Below are 15,545 nucleotides of genomic sequence, written 5' to 3' on the forward strand. Positions count from 1 at the left end.
GAAGGTTGGACAGACTATTTCTGTCATCTACAGATTTTGTTTTCGTAATAAAATCAGACTTAATTTATGTAAAAATAAACTTGATTTAAATTTAAATAGAGCTGAGACATCAACTATGGGATCAGAATCCCGCATTGTAGCAGAAAGACCATTATTGTAGCAGAATAGAAAAGCGAACTTGGTCTGACTTGGTTTTGTTGGACTGCCCACCTCCTCCCTCATGATATCCACAGGTGTCCTGTCAGGAGGACGAGGATGGACCCCCTCCTTGTGGTCGGTGGATGTATCTGGTGTACGGGGACTGACCTCACATGCACACTCATCACTTCCCTCCTCCACCTTTTCTCTCAGACAAACTACTCCTTTTTCGCCTCTGGACAAAACGTTCTAAATCTCTTTTTTGTAGAATTATTTTATGATGTCACTCTGAGCTAAGAGCAGACAATTCTACAAAAAAATTTAGCTACAATAATGAGAAAAGTATCTAATAATGAAATGTTTGCAACATATTACATTTTTTACCTGTATGTTTTAATGTTTCTATGGTTCAAAATTATTTTAATTTAAATACTAAATTAAAATGCACCAAAAAGAGAGACATGTTGACTAGTGAACTTCAAAACCCCACTGTTTGTAGTTTTCAAAACAGGGTTAAGTGTGAAGAAAGGACAAAACACATGATCATTACCAATAAAATGGTGCCAGTTCTTTTTATTGTAAACATTTTGCACAAGTTTCACATTTTTATAAACATAGATGATGGTATATTAGCAAGTGCATTTGACACTGAGTGCCAGATAAAGTTTCACTTATGTGTGGCTGCATGTTGCATAAAGCCATGTAGTGGGTCAGTCAGTTTTTACAGTGTGTTGATCACTGGTGTGTATGCGGTTGATTGTTCTCACAGCTTGACGTCCCCCTGTCTTCTTCAAACTGTGGAAGGCAGTAAAGATCATACAAACGTCTGGCTAAATCATCTGCCTCCTCCACCCCTTCGCAGCTCTTCTGCCAGCTCTGGGGAATGGAGTCAATGCCATAATGTGCCCCTGCGATTGCCCCTGCCATGCAAGCAATGGTGTCAGTGTCACCACCCAGAGCCAAGCTGTAGGCTATTGTCCTCTCCAGTCCTCCGAATCGCTCTGGCAGCCCGTCCCGGGGCTCCAAACAATGCAGCACGCAGAAGATAGCGGTGGGCACTGACTGCAAGGCAGCGATGCCGTTCCCTAACATAAAGACAGAGTGTAAACAGAATGCCTTTATGAATGATCCAATCAAAGCTAATCAATAGTAATCAATACTAACCCAGTTCAGATATGACCTCCTCAATGCTCACACTGTTTCGGTCCATAAGTTCTTTCACTCTGTGCAATCGTGAGCAATATGGGAAATCTGATAAATTGAGTCTGTGGAATAAAACATGGTGAAATAATCAAATGGATTGGAACAATTAAATTGGAACAATGTAAGGGTGAGTAAATGATGACATTCATTTCATTTTTGAGTAAACTATCCCTTTAAGAAACTTACAGCTGAAATGTGTTCTGTCCATGAGTTCACTTACGCTTTAGCATCAAGCTGGGCTGTTTCATCTTTTTCCATCTCCTCCATTTCTGATATCAGTTTGTTGATGAATTCTTTTGGCAGAGCCAGAGCGCCTTGGAGAGACAGATGGACAGCAAGGGCCTGCAACGCTGCCCCATTGTAGCCCAAAGAGCATGAGTGTGTTAACATTGCACCAAGCCGAGAGTACTGCCAAAAGCAAATGGAAGAACTGAATGTTAGCCTGGAACAGTTCAAATTAGCTTTTCAAATAAAAAAAGGTAGGGTAGTCTGCGTGAACAGGGTGCATGGAGCTATGCAAATACATACATTAACTGTTATCATAATGTTCGGACCGAATTATCTGATTGGCCGAACATTTTATGGTCCTATGCCTTCCAAAGATGATATAAATACAAATATACCTCTTAACTTATTGATTGCTCTCGGGATGTGAAGAGACTTTCAACCAGCATAACAAATACAAAATTTAAAAACTATGTTCTTTAGTTAAAATGATTAAAGAAAGAATTATGATTCACTTTAACTGTTGATTCATGTGTTTTTAGCATTCTTAAATAGATTTGAGTCAATTACTGACTTAATTTATTAATAATAATTGATTAATTTAAAGATGCTTAAGCCATGTTGAGGCACCCAGGTTGAAACCATTTATATGAATCCTCATTATATAAAGTCTAAAGCTATTGCTGGCTGCACTTTTTTGAATTCCAGCATGCCACTAGCTTATATTCAACAATCTGATGACTATTTACCCTGCAGACATCAGCTTGACTTTTGTAGGCCAGGGCAAAGGGTGCTGCTCTCATGGCTCCTCCATTCCCGAAAGAACCGCGTCCGCCAAACTGAGCCTGTGCCGGCTGGAAGACGTCCTTCAGATGGGGCGATGCAAGCTTCCGCAGGACCTGTATGACACCCGAGCCATAACCTCGTCCCGGAGCAAGGTTATACTCCTTTGCAAATCTGGAATCAAGTAAAATGATCAGGAGAATCCAATACTTGCTTTTTTAAACATTTCCAATGATAACAAACCTTCGAGCCATGTCTCGTTCATCAAACGGCATCCTGGTGAGGAGTGAATCTGAAACGCATCGCATCATGGCCGTGTCATCACTGTACTGAAGAATTCCTGGGAAAAATGTAAATGAGATGTGTATTTAAGAAACAATTAGATTCAAAGTAAAAAATGCTTGTACAAAAAGGTATTCTTTATATGATTTAGTGGTGAATATTTCCTGGTACCATGAAATTATCTCAAAATATTACAGTATAAATATAATGAAAAATGTTACTGCGAAGGATCACAAATGTGGACACTAAAAGAGGAATACCAGAGGGTTAGTAAAGACTTTGAGACAAGCAAAAGTGTGAGATTTCATTTCAGTACGACTGACATGGCCTTCTGATATGGGAAAACCATAGTAGTCTCAAAGATTATATACAAACGTAAGTAAATATGTTCATAGTATAATCTTTAAAAACGTGAATCCTCACCATCACCCCGTGTTTCGTCCTCCAGAGCGCTGAGATGCTGCAGGACTCGATCTAAAGGCACATCCACGGCGCCTTCGAACTCGCCGCCTATACAGTCGCCCAAGACCGAGCCGACCAGTGCGCCGCGGAACCGGGACAGCATCACGGGCGCTGCTACACGCGCCGCAGCCGACATCTCTCTGGCTGTATCTTAACTTACTGTAAACACAAACTACACTCAATAAATCGTTTCAGACGGACCTAGTATGAATCTAGCACAGTGACATCCGGGTTTTGTTGCGCTGGAGGACCGCTGTCATTGTGTGACCCGATATTTACCCCAGCATGTCAAATATATACGCATCACGATATATTAAACCTTTCGTGAATATGATATGATTTCGACCGATAATTACTTTGCCGAAACGTTTGTTTCTTTTGATATAATGCATTTATTTTGTTATTTAATTAGAGATTCTCCGCGCAGACCTTTGTAAACAGCGATGGCGCGCAGCTGTTGAAGAAAGTGATCTACGTTTTAACGTTGGCTGATTCAACAAATTCTGCATTCGGAGATAACTTGAATAATGCATATAAAACAGTCATTAACAATTGACTTATACTTTGTTGTTTGGTTATAACTGCTTTCTTGTGCAGAAATGATCTTTGTGGTTATTTTTGAATCTGCGGACCTGAGAATTTAGCTAGACGTACAGTAGGAAGTAGCATTGGGCGTCACGCTACGCTTTCGGCGATCTGTATATCATACGCTTATTATTAAGAACTGTGCGAATATATGCATGTGTTTACGACATCTAACGCTTCTAATCCGTTTGCGTAAAGTGAGCTGTGCTCGTGTTCAACAAAGAAAGAGGCGGTAGATTGAAATCGAAACACAACAGAAGTTTTATTGATCGGAATCGGACGGATCGGGGGACATCTCAGTAAGTTAATACTGGGCGCCTTGAAAAACACAACTCACGCAGCAACAGGCGGTGGAGCATTTATATTAATATTACAGAGCAGCTAAGAGCAAAAAGCAAAAAATAAAACACTGAGAGTTAGCAAGGTTTCTTTGGGAAACATAAGTCTGGAGGGCTAACGCTTAGTTACACCATTGAAATATAATATTTTTATCCCACTCCCATATTTTTAACTATGATATTATATAACTATTTGCTCTTAGGGGCTCCTAGGACGTAACGTTCTATATAAAAATAAGTTGTAATCTATTTTCTTTAATAATGAAAAAAGCCCCTTAAACATTAAAATGCCTATTACTGAAGAAACACACTCATCTTTATGCCTCATTGTTTGTTTAATTACCATCAGGTCTGAAAAAAACGACAACAAGGCTTGTTATGAATCCCTGGGACCCCATTACCTATACAGTGACACCTGCTGCTAAGATTTTAGCCAGATGTGTCACATCAGGCACCATGACACAGGTAAACTTAGAAACTAAGGATATTTTAAACTTTTATGGTGGATAATGTCAAGCATTTGTGTTATGGATCTCATAGGAGGAGCTCAATGCTCTTCCACAGGATTCAAAAGTCTTTTCTACATCTTTACTTGAAGCTGAGCAGCTGAACAGAATTAGACGTGATCTTGATCAGGTTGGAAACAAACATATATATATTTATCTCACTAAGTAATATTTTTCTGATTTACAAACCTTTAAGGGATTACTCATCCAAAAATTCTGTCATCATTTACTCCCCCTCGAGTTGTTCCAAAGTTACTTTTTTTTTCTGTTGAGCACACAAGAACGGTAGCCATTGACATCTATAGTATGGAGGAAAAAAAAAATTATGAAAGTCAATGGCTACCATCAACTTGGGGGTGAGTAAATAATGAAATAATTGAGATTTTTGAGTGAACTATGCCTTGGCGTGATTTTGTTTGTCATCCACTCTCTCAAGGCTAATCTAGAGTTAGAGCTGCTGAAGCTGGAGAGAGACAGTGCAGACGTCACTCACACTCATTACCTCAGTAAGTGTTGCAAATGGAATCATGCACATTTGGTTCACAAAACTGATATACTAGAAGACTCTAATTTTACTATTTCGTTGTAAGGTCAAAGGTATGTTTCCTTGCAACAGTTCACATCCCACCTTCAGGAAGTGTTGCGAGAACAGACAGTCCTACGAGAGAGACTCACAAAGCCACTTTGTCAGCAGAACCTGCCCATTCATGCTGATCTTCACAGGCCAGATGCATTTCATGTGCCACTCACAGAAAGTGGTTTTTGATTTAAATTGTATTTTTGTAATGAACTGCTAACAGTATAAATGACTGTATGCACAGATATGTGGTAGAGCTCATGGGGATGGTGGTGGAGTTCATTCAGAACTTGGAAGTGAAAATTAAGATGGTTCAAGCTATTCCAAAAACGGACAGTTATCGGAGTAATTTGGTAAGTGTGTATAAATTATATATATATATATATCAGAGGTGTCAAGTAACGAAGTACAAATACTTCGTTACTGTACTTAAGTAGAAATTTGGGGTATCTATACTTTACTTGAGTAATTATTTTTCTTCTTACTTTTTACTTCTACTCCTTACATTTTCACGCAAGTATCTGTACTTTCTACTCCTTACATTTAAAAAAATAGCTTCGTTACTGCTATTTCATTCCGGATTGTTATCGTTCAGAGAGAGAAAGAAAAAAACCCTATCCAGATAAATCGCGCCATCAGGATGGAGTGAATTTGATTGTGGTTGGATGAGAAGTATACACATACATTCCGACACCCTATTGGTCCATACGCGATCCATCACACCTGCACATGACACAAGTCACATCACACTGCATAGACAGTTTTGGGTTCGTTTATCAAAAAATATATTTCTTAAAAGTAGGTTGGAACCAGTAGTATCCGATCGCCTCAGAGTCAGTCCGCTTAAATTTCAAATGAAACCGGCGTCAGTCCGGTCTCCTCCCGTCTTTCAGCGCGCTCTTCAATCCGCCGACCACGGTGGAGCAGCGCGAGCTCAAACAGAGACAGAGGACACAAGGTGTGTGTTTACCGATAGATTGTTAGAATATCTGTATCTGTGAAGTTCTTTGTCATAAATACAGTTTACAAAAGGTCACGATCAGTCGGTTTCTCATCTAGTGTAAAGTTTTCGCTTGTCACCGCTAATCACGAAACAGCTGTTTCCTTACACTTATTTAAATATACTTCATTTAATCATACGTACATACACTACTGTGCAAAAGTCTTAGGCAGTATTTTCACTTAAAAGAATGGTGTTCGGCCAGTTATTTATATATTTTGCTGTAGAGTGTCACTGTCAGTATAAAATATCAGTTTACAATTCCAAACATTCATTTTGCCATCGTCAAACTGCTTGTGCATTCAAAATCGCACTAGATTATTATTAAAATTAATGGCAAACTACTGTCCTACTGACACATTGCAGCAAAAGATATAAATAACTGGCTTAAAACCCTTTTTTGGGGTGAAAACACTATTCTTTCTTTTCCATAAGACTTTTGCACAGTACTGTATTTTAAAAACGAGATTGTTGCTACTTTATAAAGAATGAGCATACAGTCATTCACAGAACTGATTTAAGACAGTGACAGACAGCACTCATCTTAACTAAATATCAGAGTGAGTGACAGAGATACAGTAGAAACATTATGTGTACTTTTGTATTAAATAATGACCCAGATTGTGAAATACATTTATTAGCCTTAGATTAAGGGAAGCACAACTTGGGAAATGAGAGCATCCCAGGTGAAAGCTATGGATTTATTTTAAATATTTGTAATGTTCTTTAATGTTATCCATAGTTTTTTTTGTAGTTCTTTTTTTTTTTTTTTTAAGTATCGGTTCAGGCACGTTGAGGCGCCAGTACATTTTAAAAGTATCGAAAAGGCACTGGACCCTACTTAAGTTATTATTTATTTCTCACTACTGGCTCATTTGCCAAATGGGTGCTTTCTCTTCATCCTCCACAAATTAAGCTACTGTAGGTAGTTGGGTAGTGCGATGTTTTAATAAATTATCGTTTGCGATTAATGACGCAAATGACAATGTTGTGATATCTAGGCTATAGAGCATCACAGTCCCACCCACAGCTGGTGCCGGAACTAAAAATTCAATGCAATTTCTGCATTGACATTTGGGGTATAAGCCATTAAAACGTAACCATACATGGTAGACTTAAAACCAGCTAAGGCTGTACTAAGCAACAGTATATGCTCATATAAACGTAAAAAGATCATGGGGGCACTAACCTTGTTTTGATCTAAATGCCTTTTATTCGCTATGTCTTGGCTAAGTACTTCATTACCCACAATCCTGAACAATCCCACAATCCCACAGTGATGCATTTGATTGGTGGAGCTCGTATAACCGTCTGGTTAAACCCCTCGAAGGTCCGTGAAGACTGAAGATCATTAATAAAAAAATAAAATAAAATAAAAACCTGTATTGCGTTTTTGCATGGTAGACTTATCAGTGCAATCATGATCTCCTTGGCTGCCATTGAGAGTTTTGCAGGGAGGTTGGTAACTTTAGTTAGCATTATCGTCCACTTTAGCTAGGCTACTGTAGCCTCCATATGAAATGAGTCATATCAAGCATTTTATAATGCCACTGTCAAAACAATATTTAGCCTAGACATACCTTTTTGTGCATTTACTGAACATTTGTGTAATGGCAACGACATGTGTTGACAACTGAGCAGTGATTGCAGTCAGATACAAAGCACTGCACCATTGCTGACGTTATCGTTAACCACTTTCACACACGCACACAATATAAAATACACGATGATAAAATAAAAATCAATACACAATACATATATAAAACACTATTTATTTACACGATTAATACTGAAAGAACTGCTATTACTGCACATTCACTATATAAAATAAAATTCACTGGAGGAGCGGCCATCATCAGATTTGGATGTCGCTCAAAAGGCTCGTTGCCTCGTTCGCAGTTGTGGCTTCAGTCGAATTCAATGGGGCGCGGTGGTTTATGGGATGAGTAGTTCCTGCGCTCGAAATGAAAATATGTATACAGTCTTGTACCTTTGACTTTTTTTGGATTTTGTCTTAATTTTTTCACTTGAAATGATATGTTATATGCTTATGAGTTCAGCCGTAGCTGGTTATCCTCACACATGCTCTAAAACTCTTTAGATACGGATTTTTCCGAAAGTGAATGGGAGAAATGAATGGGAAATTTACTTCCGGCACCAGAGCTCTCTCGGGCTGTGGGTGGGACTGTGAAGCTCTATATCAACTTTGTAACTCGTTACCCCCCGAACACTGGACATAGCAGACGTATGTAACGAATACAAGAAGCTATCAATCAAGAAGGTATCAGGATTATGAGTTATTTTTCATTTTTAGTTTTTGAATAATCACTTAGATTAATCTTTCATTTTGACAGCACTATAATGTTTATTGTAAATAGTCAACCACACAAGAGTAATTGTTTCTTAGCCTGCACCAATGTTCTTGTCCATTGGCCTCACAGAGTCCTGCAGCTAAGCTTGGATGTACATTTACATTCCATTCAAGGTTATTGATGACATGCCTCTGAAGTTTGACTTTTTGCACCATAACAATACTTATTGGCAACTAGTCATCATATCTCTAGCTCTTTAATGTATTTGCATTGTACTAAAATGAGTTCATTTTCAATGGGCATATATGCGGCTGAAACAGGTAGCCTAGTGCCTCCCAAATTTTTCAACATGAACATTTTAATATAACATTATAGTCATTATGGCCTTTAGAAAATTTTTTTTTTGAGGAGGTGGGGTAGTGCACAATAGGCCCTTGTGGCACGGCCCAAGCTTTTGTTCTTAATGGCATTTTATTTCCTTATATTACTTTTACTTTTATACTTTAGGTAGTTTTTTAAACCAGTACTTTTACACTTTTACTTGAGTAAAAAGCTTGAGTTGATACTTCAACTTCTACAAAAGTCTTTTTAAACCCTAGTATCTATACTTCTACTTGAGTAATGAATGCCAATACTTTTGACACCACTGATATATATATATATATAGAAATGTGCTTGTTAGAACTGAAAACCTATTGACCTGTGGTGGTTAAATGTTCATATAAGTATGTGTAATGCTTTGAAACCAGTGTCTATGTGTGATTTACCTTTGCTATTCTAGCAAACCTGTCATGTTTATATTTTAATAAATGCATATTCTAACAGTTATTTCTGTTATTTCCCCATCAGAACAGTGCCATAACTCAAGTGCTGGCTCAGGTCACTGAAGTTGAAAACTTGTACAGACAAGTTCTCAAGCAACGAGGCCATCTGCACACCAACATTAAAGACATGTCCAGTTGATAAATAATTTAAAGAACTTGTAGCATTTGATCAGGATACTAGTGAATATTAAATGAATAAAAATAACTAAACATCACTGACTAGATTCAGTATACATTTGTACAGTTCTGTATTCTGTATCTTCAAACTATATAACATTCGTGTTTTGTTTCATATTACATAACAACCTACTGGTTTCTGAGACAGGCACATTAGAGAAAACTGATTTGGTTTGTTTTAATTCATGGATTAGATATGTAAATAATGCAGCAATATGTAAATGTTTCATTTTATGTGAGATATCGTTTGTATTTTTATGTTAAATAATAATAAATAAATGTTCCACCTTTGAAACCAAAATCAGTTTTTATTGCTGGTAACCGACATTATGTATTTTATGATTTGTGCACTAGTTATACTTTCCTTTTGCTGATACCTTAATATACCATCAGTGTAAAAAATGTAGTGAACAGTTATATACCTGATTCATCAAAACAGTTTTGGATGTCAGTGGATGATTTTAGGTGGAACATCTTGAAAGATTTGATTCTGGCTTTATCATTTTTGATCAAGTATGACAAATGAAACCATAAATTGAGCTCCTGCTGCTTTCTCCTCTCTTCCATTAAGAGCACTTTCTGTGGAATGATGGGTTTTGTTCACCACAGCTCCACCTACAGTAACAGAACAAGAGAGAAAGAGTGACTTGCAGTTCGTGTGATGTTCACATTCATTTCTAGAGCAATGGTTTTCAACCAGGGGGCCACAGGATAACTTATAAAGTGTTGAAATTATTATTAATACATGAAAAAAATCTAAATAAACAGGAAATAACCTGGAGCTTTATCTGATGAATCTTGCTTTTGTTTCCCTTTAGACTGTATCCATACTTTTTCAGAAGACTTTCAATGTGCTTTAGTAAGAAATGTGGTCAAAGCACCATTCAAAAAGTTTTACTTTCAAGTTTTCATAATTTTACTAATAATGATTGTGACCTAATCCAGTTAACACCTCTGCACCTCAGTGTTGGGTTCCAGTGCAACGCTCCTCCTCATGATGTACAGCCCACATCAGCAACTCCCAGAGAGCTGGGTTCATCCAACCTGTTTTCCCTAAAGCTTAATTGATATAATAATAACTCCTTAATGCAATAATAAAAATAGTAACTTTAATTATTTGACACAAAATGTCAGAACATTAGTCCACAAGTAATTGGTCCACAATAATCCACAAGTAATCCACACGACTACAGTTGAACAATTCATTTTTTGTATATTGGAAATCCATCATTTTAAATTTAAAGGGATAGTTCATCCAAAATTGTTAAAAATTACCCTCATACTGTTAAACCTTCAGACCTTCGTTAATCTTCGTAACACAAATTAAGATATGTTTGATGAAATCCGGAAGCTTTCTAACTTTCTGCCAAGTGATATAATGCCAAATGTCTCTGTCACGATAAAGAAACAAACTCATCTACATCATGGACGGCTTGAGAGTAAATACATTTTCAGCTATTTTTTGTGAAAACTTCCTTTAATTTATTTTCATACTTACCATTAATAGCTTCCACTTTCACCTCCCACAATGGATCATTCTGCATCGGGTTAATTAACTGATCCAGGATCCGTGAACATGTTTGATGTGCTCATTTGAGTGAACCACAGTCTTTTATTGTCCGTATGCCATCAAAGATCTTATTACCTTCCTCCCAACTGGTCATCCATCATTCTGCAGTCAAGCAAGCTTGTTTGAGCACAGCCACAAAGTCATCATTAAAGCACTGCAGAAAAGTAGGTATTAGTAGCTTAGGTGCCATTATATTGTGCTTCCTTCTGCCAAGCAGCTGGACCCTCCTCCAACTTCACATTGTGGAGATATTGTGTTTAAAGAATGAACTAAATCCATATGTCTGTTGGGTAGAGATGTTGTGCATCTTTGTGACTGCATCCATTTTACTCAGAGCCACTGCTGAGTTTGTTTCAAAGATCCTGCATGGAAAGCAATAGTATTTTCTACAACCATTAGAGATATTAGATATGTAGATAGTGGTCAGAAATTCGCTAAGGAATTAAATGATACCTTGTTTATCGGACTTCTGAGTTGTGCAATCCTAAAACTACTAGCACTAGTGTCTGGATGCGAAACACCATTTAAAAAAAAATATATATATATATATATATATTATTTTGCTCAGCAAGGATACATTCAATTGTTCAAACAGTTTGGATATTTATAATGGTACATATTTATTTTATTTCAAATAAATGTTATTTTTAACTTTGTATTCATCCAAGAATTCTCAAAAAATCATGGTTTCCACAAAAATATTAATTTGAAACACTGATAGCACTAAATCAGCATATAAGAATGATTTCTGAAGGATCATGTGACACTGAAGACTGGAATAATGCTGCTGAAGATTCAGCCTTGCCATCACAGAAATAAATTATATTTCAAAATTGATTAAAATATATTCAAAAGTAAGTTTAAAGTGTAATAACATTTCAATATTGTAGTTTTCACTATATTTTTGATCAAGTAACTGCGACCTTGGTTCAGCAAAATACTTCTTTCAAAAACAAAATCATACAAAGCCCAAACTTTTAAACAGTGGTGCATGAAAAATGATTTTATGTGAACAAGATAAACTAGTTTTCCTCGTGCATGCACAAATGATAGAATCTTTTACTCAAAAACTACTGCGAGAGTCACTCACAGTCTTGCTGCTAATGTTGGAGAGGAGCATCATAGACATGATCCTCATGATCTGAAGGAGCGTCTCTGAGAAAGTGCTGTGACAGGAGTCTCTGTATGTCAGCTTGACTCACGTCACCGTCTGTCGCCGAGCTCCCAGCTGTCTGCACCTGTGCCAGAAGAGTCTGAGACGTAACATATGATGGTCATTTAGAGCCTACATCTGAGTAGAACAGACAGCTTTACCTGTGACATTAATGTTTGTTAGTAATTTAAGTTATTGGCATCCTTCCACAGACCTTGCTGCAAAGTGTTTCGTAGTATATCTCTGGCGCAAGCGTTAGGTGTCCTCATGGCATACCGCACACTACAGCAGCCATCTGAACTCTCTTCACTGGGTCATCATATCTGAGTATATGACTATATATTCTATCTGAATATATTATAAAATGTTATTAATTCCTGTGCTGAATTTTCAGCAGCCATTACTTCAGTCTTTAGTGTCTCACGATCCTTCAGAAATCACTCTAATATGCGGATTTTGCTGCTCAAGAAACATGTCTTATTATTATAAATGTTAAAAACAGTTGTGCTGCCTAATATTTTTGTGGAAACCTGTGATGAATAGAAAGTAAAATACAACATTTACAGTATTTGGAATGTGTATTTTTTTAGTAGTTACTTTTGATTCATTTAATGTCTCATTGTTGAATAAAAGTATGAATTCCTACTGACCCCAAACTTGAGAAAAGCCTTTGAAATACCTGCTTTGCCAGGGTCAAGCTCTTCTTGTGGTGCATTAAGTGCTCCCAGTGCACAAGTTAAGATGGCTTCCAGCCACACTGGATAATTAGGTTCACTAAGAGCACTTTTTAGGCCCTCGATGGTCACTCTCTACTAGGGAAACTCTAGATGAAACAAATAATGATTTTCCAAAAGGGGTTTCCATGTCAGCAATCCATGCAAAAACAATCAAATGTATGGAGGTATCCAAGGTGCTTTCCTGCAAATAGCACACACTGGATATCTATCTATAGCTAACAAATCTCAGCTCTAACCAATATAAGTGTATTACTTAATAAGGCCCCGATAATGGAGGGGGGGCCCCTAGGGGGAAACAAGAACGTGATCGTGATTTCTCCCGATGAGGACTTCCCCGGAATGTGATTTGCAGAGAGTATGCTGTCAAGGGGGACCAGAAACCATAGCAGTGCTCCTGTATCGCACACAGAGCTTTGAAAAGATACAGCTACTGATGTTACAGGCATTCCTCTATTTATCAGTTGCATAGCGAAGTATGGAAGGTTCAGCCACAGACTGTTTGGGCATCTCAGGGTCCTGTCCGCTGAAGTCAGGAGGTCTGAGACCCTGCTTGAGGACATAGTCAATTTTGATGGGCTGATCCATCCACTATTGTTCTGCTCTTACAGTTCCTGCTAAAGCAAATGGAAGACAGAAATGTAAATATTAAAATGTTGGCTATTTCACAATGACATTTTTAACTCTAATACTGTACTTTAACTGCAAGTAAACATTTACATTCAAGATGCATGTGTTATACCTGAGAAGATCTCCCGGTCAGAGACGTTCTTTGTGACAGCTCGTGGATTCAAGACGTCCTGAAGCCGAGGGGCATGTGGGATCTCAATGTGCTTGGTGGTCACAGTGGTTGCTGTTTTATTTATGCGGTTCTGCACATCTTTGCTTACTGGAGAGAGCACATAACCTGGTATTCTGTTAAATAGGGTCAGAGACCACAAAAATCTATACAAGTGTGGCTCAGGTCTTGGACTAAGTAGGTGTATACATGAAAGGATAGTACACCCCCAAAAATTATCTCGTCATTTACTCACCCACATCTCGTTACAAACCTGCATGCATTTTTTTTTCTTCTGCGGAACACAAATAAAAAAAGAATATTGGTGACCAAACGGTTTTGGTTCCCATTGACTTACACTGTATTTTTGTCCATACAGTGGAAGGGAAAATGAACGGAAACTGTTTGGTTACCTACATTCTTCAAAACATTTTCTTCTATGTTCCACAGAAGAAAGAAAGTAGTGCAAGATTGGAACGACATGATATTGATTAAATGATGATAGAATGTGAATTTGTTTTTGGTAAACTTTACTGTTCACTGCAGGAGTCTTTACTGAAATTCTGCCGCCTTCTTGGTTTAAACGATTGATGTTGCAGGCTATGTCAGTGTTCGCATGCCTCTTTATTTTCTTTAATCTGGTAACTGGTGCTAAGGAGCCTGTGGCATGAAAAAGCCAGTTAAAGTCAGCTTTTCTGTATTAAATGGCCCCCATCTCGTCCATAACTTCTTTGGAGAAAGAAAAGATCTGGCTTGCATTATTCAGAAGCTGTTTGTACAGACGGTCCTCTCTGTGCTGGCTGTGGTGCTCTGGTCTCCATTTTACATGCTGTAAATTCATGATTCCCAGTCAGGCCTTATGGGATATAAAAGGAAATGATGATCAAATAGAAATTGATTATTTGATTCTTAAAGCCTGCTGGCTTTAAAAGAAAAGAAATCTGGCTTGTGTTTTAAACCACTACCTAAAATGAACCCATTGATAATGATAAAGTTGAAAAATAAATAAATAAACAACTAGATAGATAGATAGATAGAAAAAAATAGATAGAAAAAAATAGATCATTCAAAAATGTAAATAAAAAAGTGCAACTTCGGCTATTATGAGAAGTCACCTCCCGACACACTGCACATCACATCAGAGCTCACGCTGAAAAGTTTTTATTTTTCAAAGCGGTTTATATCAGAGAAAAAGACAAAAGCTTGTTTTGGCTGCAGAGCAACTGCTGTGGAGACTTTATCCCAGTGACAGTGAGTCAAATATTTTTAATCAGTTCCCCAAATCGATTCATCCACTATCTCATTTTAGGTGTCTTTAGGTTTGTATGTGTCATCATATGAATGCATCATCATACATGATGTACTCGATTTGTTGTAAACAACAACTTAAAGGGTTACTCCACCCCAAAATGAAAATTTTGTCATTAATCATGTACTACCATGTCGTTCCAAACCTGTAAAAGCTTTGTTTGTCTTCGGAACACAATTTAAGATATTTTTTTTCATCCAAAATATCTTAAATTGTAAAGAACGCAACTTCTATGGGTTTGGAATGACATGGGGGTCAGTCATGCGCGAATTGATCCAAAATGAGCTGGTGCCTGCGGTCACCCGCGGTTACGAGTCATCCCAAAATATTTTTTATTATATTCGGGTCGCAGTCGGTCGGGTCGTTTGAATTAAAGATGCCAATTAAACCTTTGTAATTTATATAGTACTAGACACAATTTCGAAATACATAGGCCTACACTTTATTGGCTGAATAACTGGCGCGATTATAGAGTGACCACCTGACCCGCTTTACGTTGTACTGTACAGTAATTTTACCCTTTGTCCTGCCTCACGCAAATTGAGCTTCTGTCCCGCTTTTTCATTCGACCCTGCCTAATAAATACACA

General features: G+C 37.6%; 2 protein-coding genes across 4 annotated transcripts; one reads left to right on the forward strand and one right to left on the reverse strand.

Moving 5' to 3' along the window:
• Positions 1 to 681: 681 nt before the first annotated feature.
• Positions 682 to 3,671, reverse strand: adprs (ADP-ribosylserine hydrolase). 2 transcript variants are annotated; one of them, XM_052579964.1, is made up of 7 exons: positions 3,523 to 3,671; positions 3,055 to 3,252; positions 2,593 to 2,689; positions 2,316 to 2,523; positions 1,562 to 1,749; positions 1,303 to 1,403; positions 682 to 1,223 (listed from the first exon to the last, which is right to left on the reverse strand). In XM_052579964.1, the coding sequence occupies exons 2-7, from the start codon at positions 3,227 to 3,229 to the stop codon at positions 874 to 876; spliced, it is 1,119 nt and encodes a 372-aa protein (XP_052435924.1). In that variant the 5' UTR covers positions 3,230 to 3,252; positions 3,523 to 3,671; the 3' UTR covers positions 682 to 873. The 2 variants fall into 2 exon arrangements, with proteins under 2 accessions (XP_052435924.1, XP_052435923.1); XM_052579963.1 differs by having other exon boundaries at positions 3,055 to 3,563.
• A 79-nt stretch (positions 3,672 to 3,750) lies between these two features.
• LOC127975918 (HAUS augmin-like complex subunit 2) lies at positions 3,751 to 9,470 on the forward strand. Of its 2 annotated transcripts, none has more exons than XM_052579973.1 (7): positions 3,751 to 3,977; positions 4,366 to 4,481; positions 4,581 to 4,652; positions 4,959 to 5,028; positions 5,113 to 5,245; positions 5,344 to 5,452; positions 9,261 to 9,470. In XM_052579973.1, the coding sequence occupies exons 2-7, from the start codon at positions 4,395 to 4,397 to the stop codon at positions 9,372 to 9,374; spliced, it is 585 nt and encodes a 194-aa protein (XP_052435933.1). In that variant the 5' UTR covers positions 3,751 to 3,977; positions 4,366 to 4,394; the 3' UTR covers positions 9,375 to 9,470. The 2 variants fall into 2 exon arrangements, with proteins under 2 accessions (XP_052435933.1, XP_052435932.1); XM_052579972.1 differs by having other exon boundaries at positions 3,753 to 3,977; positions 4,557 to 4,652.
• Positions 9,471 to 15,545: the final 6,075 nt, after the last annotated feature.

The sequence above is a fragment of the Carassius gibelio genome, chromosome B17 (genome assembly GCF_023724105.1).
Source record: "Carassius gibelio isolate Cgi1373 ecotype wild population from Czech Republic chromosome B17, carGib1.2-hapl.c, whole genome shotgun sequence".
NCBI classification, from domain to species: Eukaryota; Metazoa; Chordata; class Actinopteri; order Cypriniformes; family Cyprinidae; genus Carassius; species Carassius gibelio.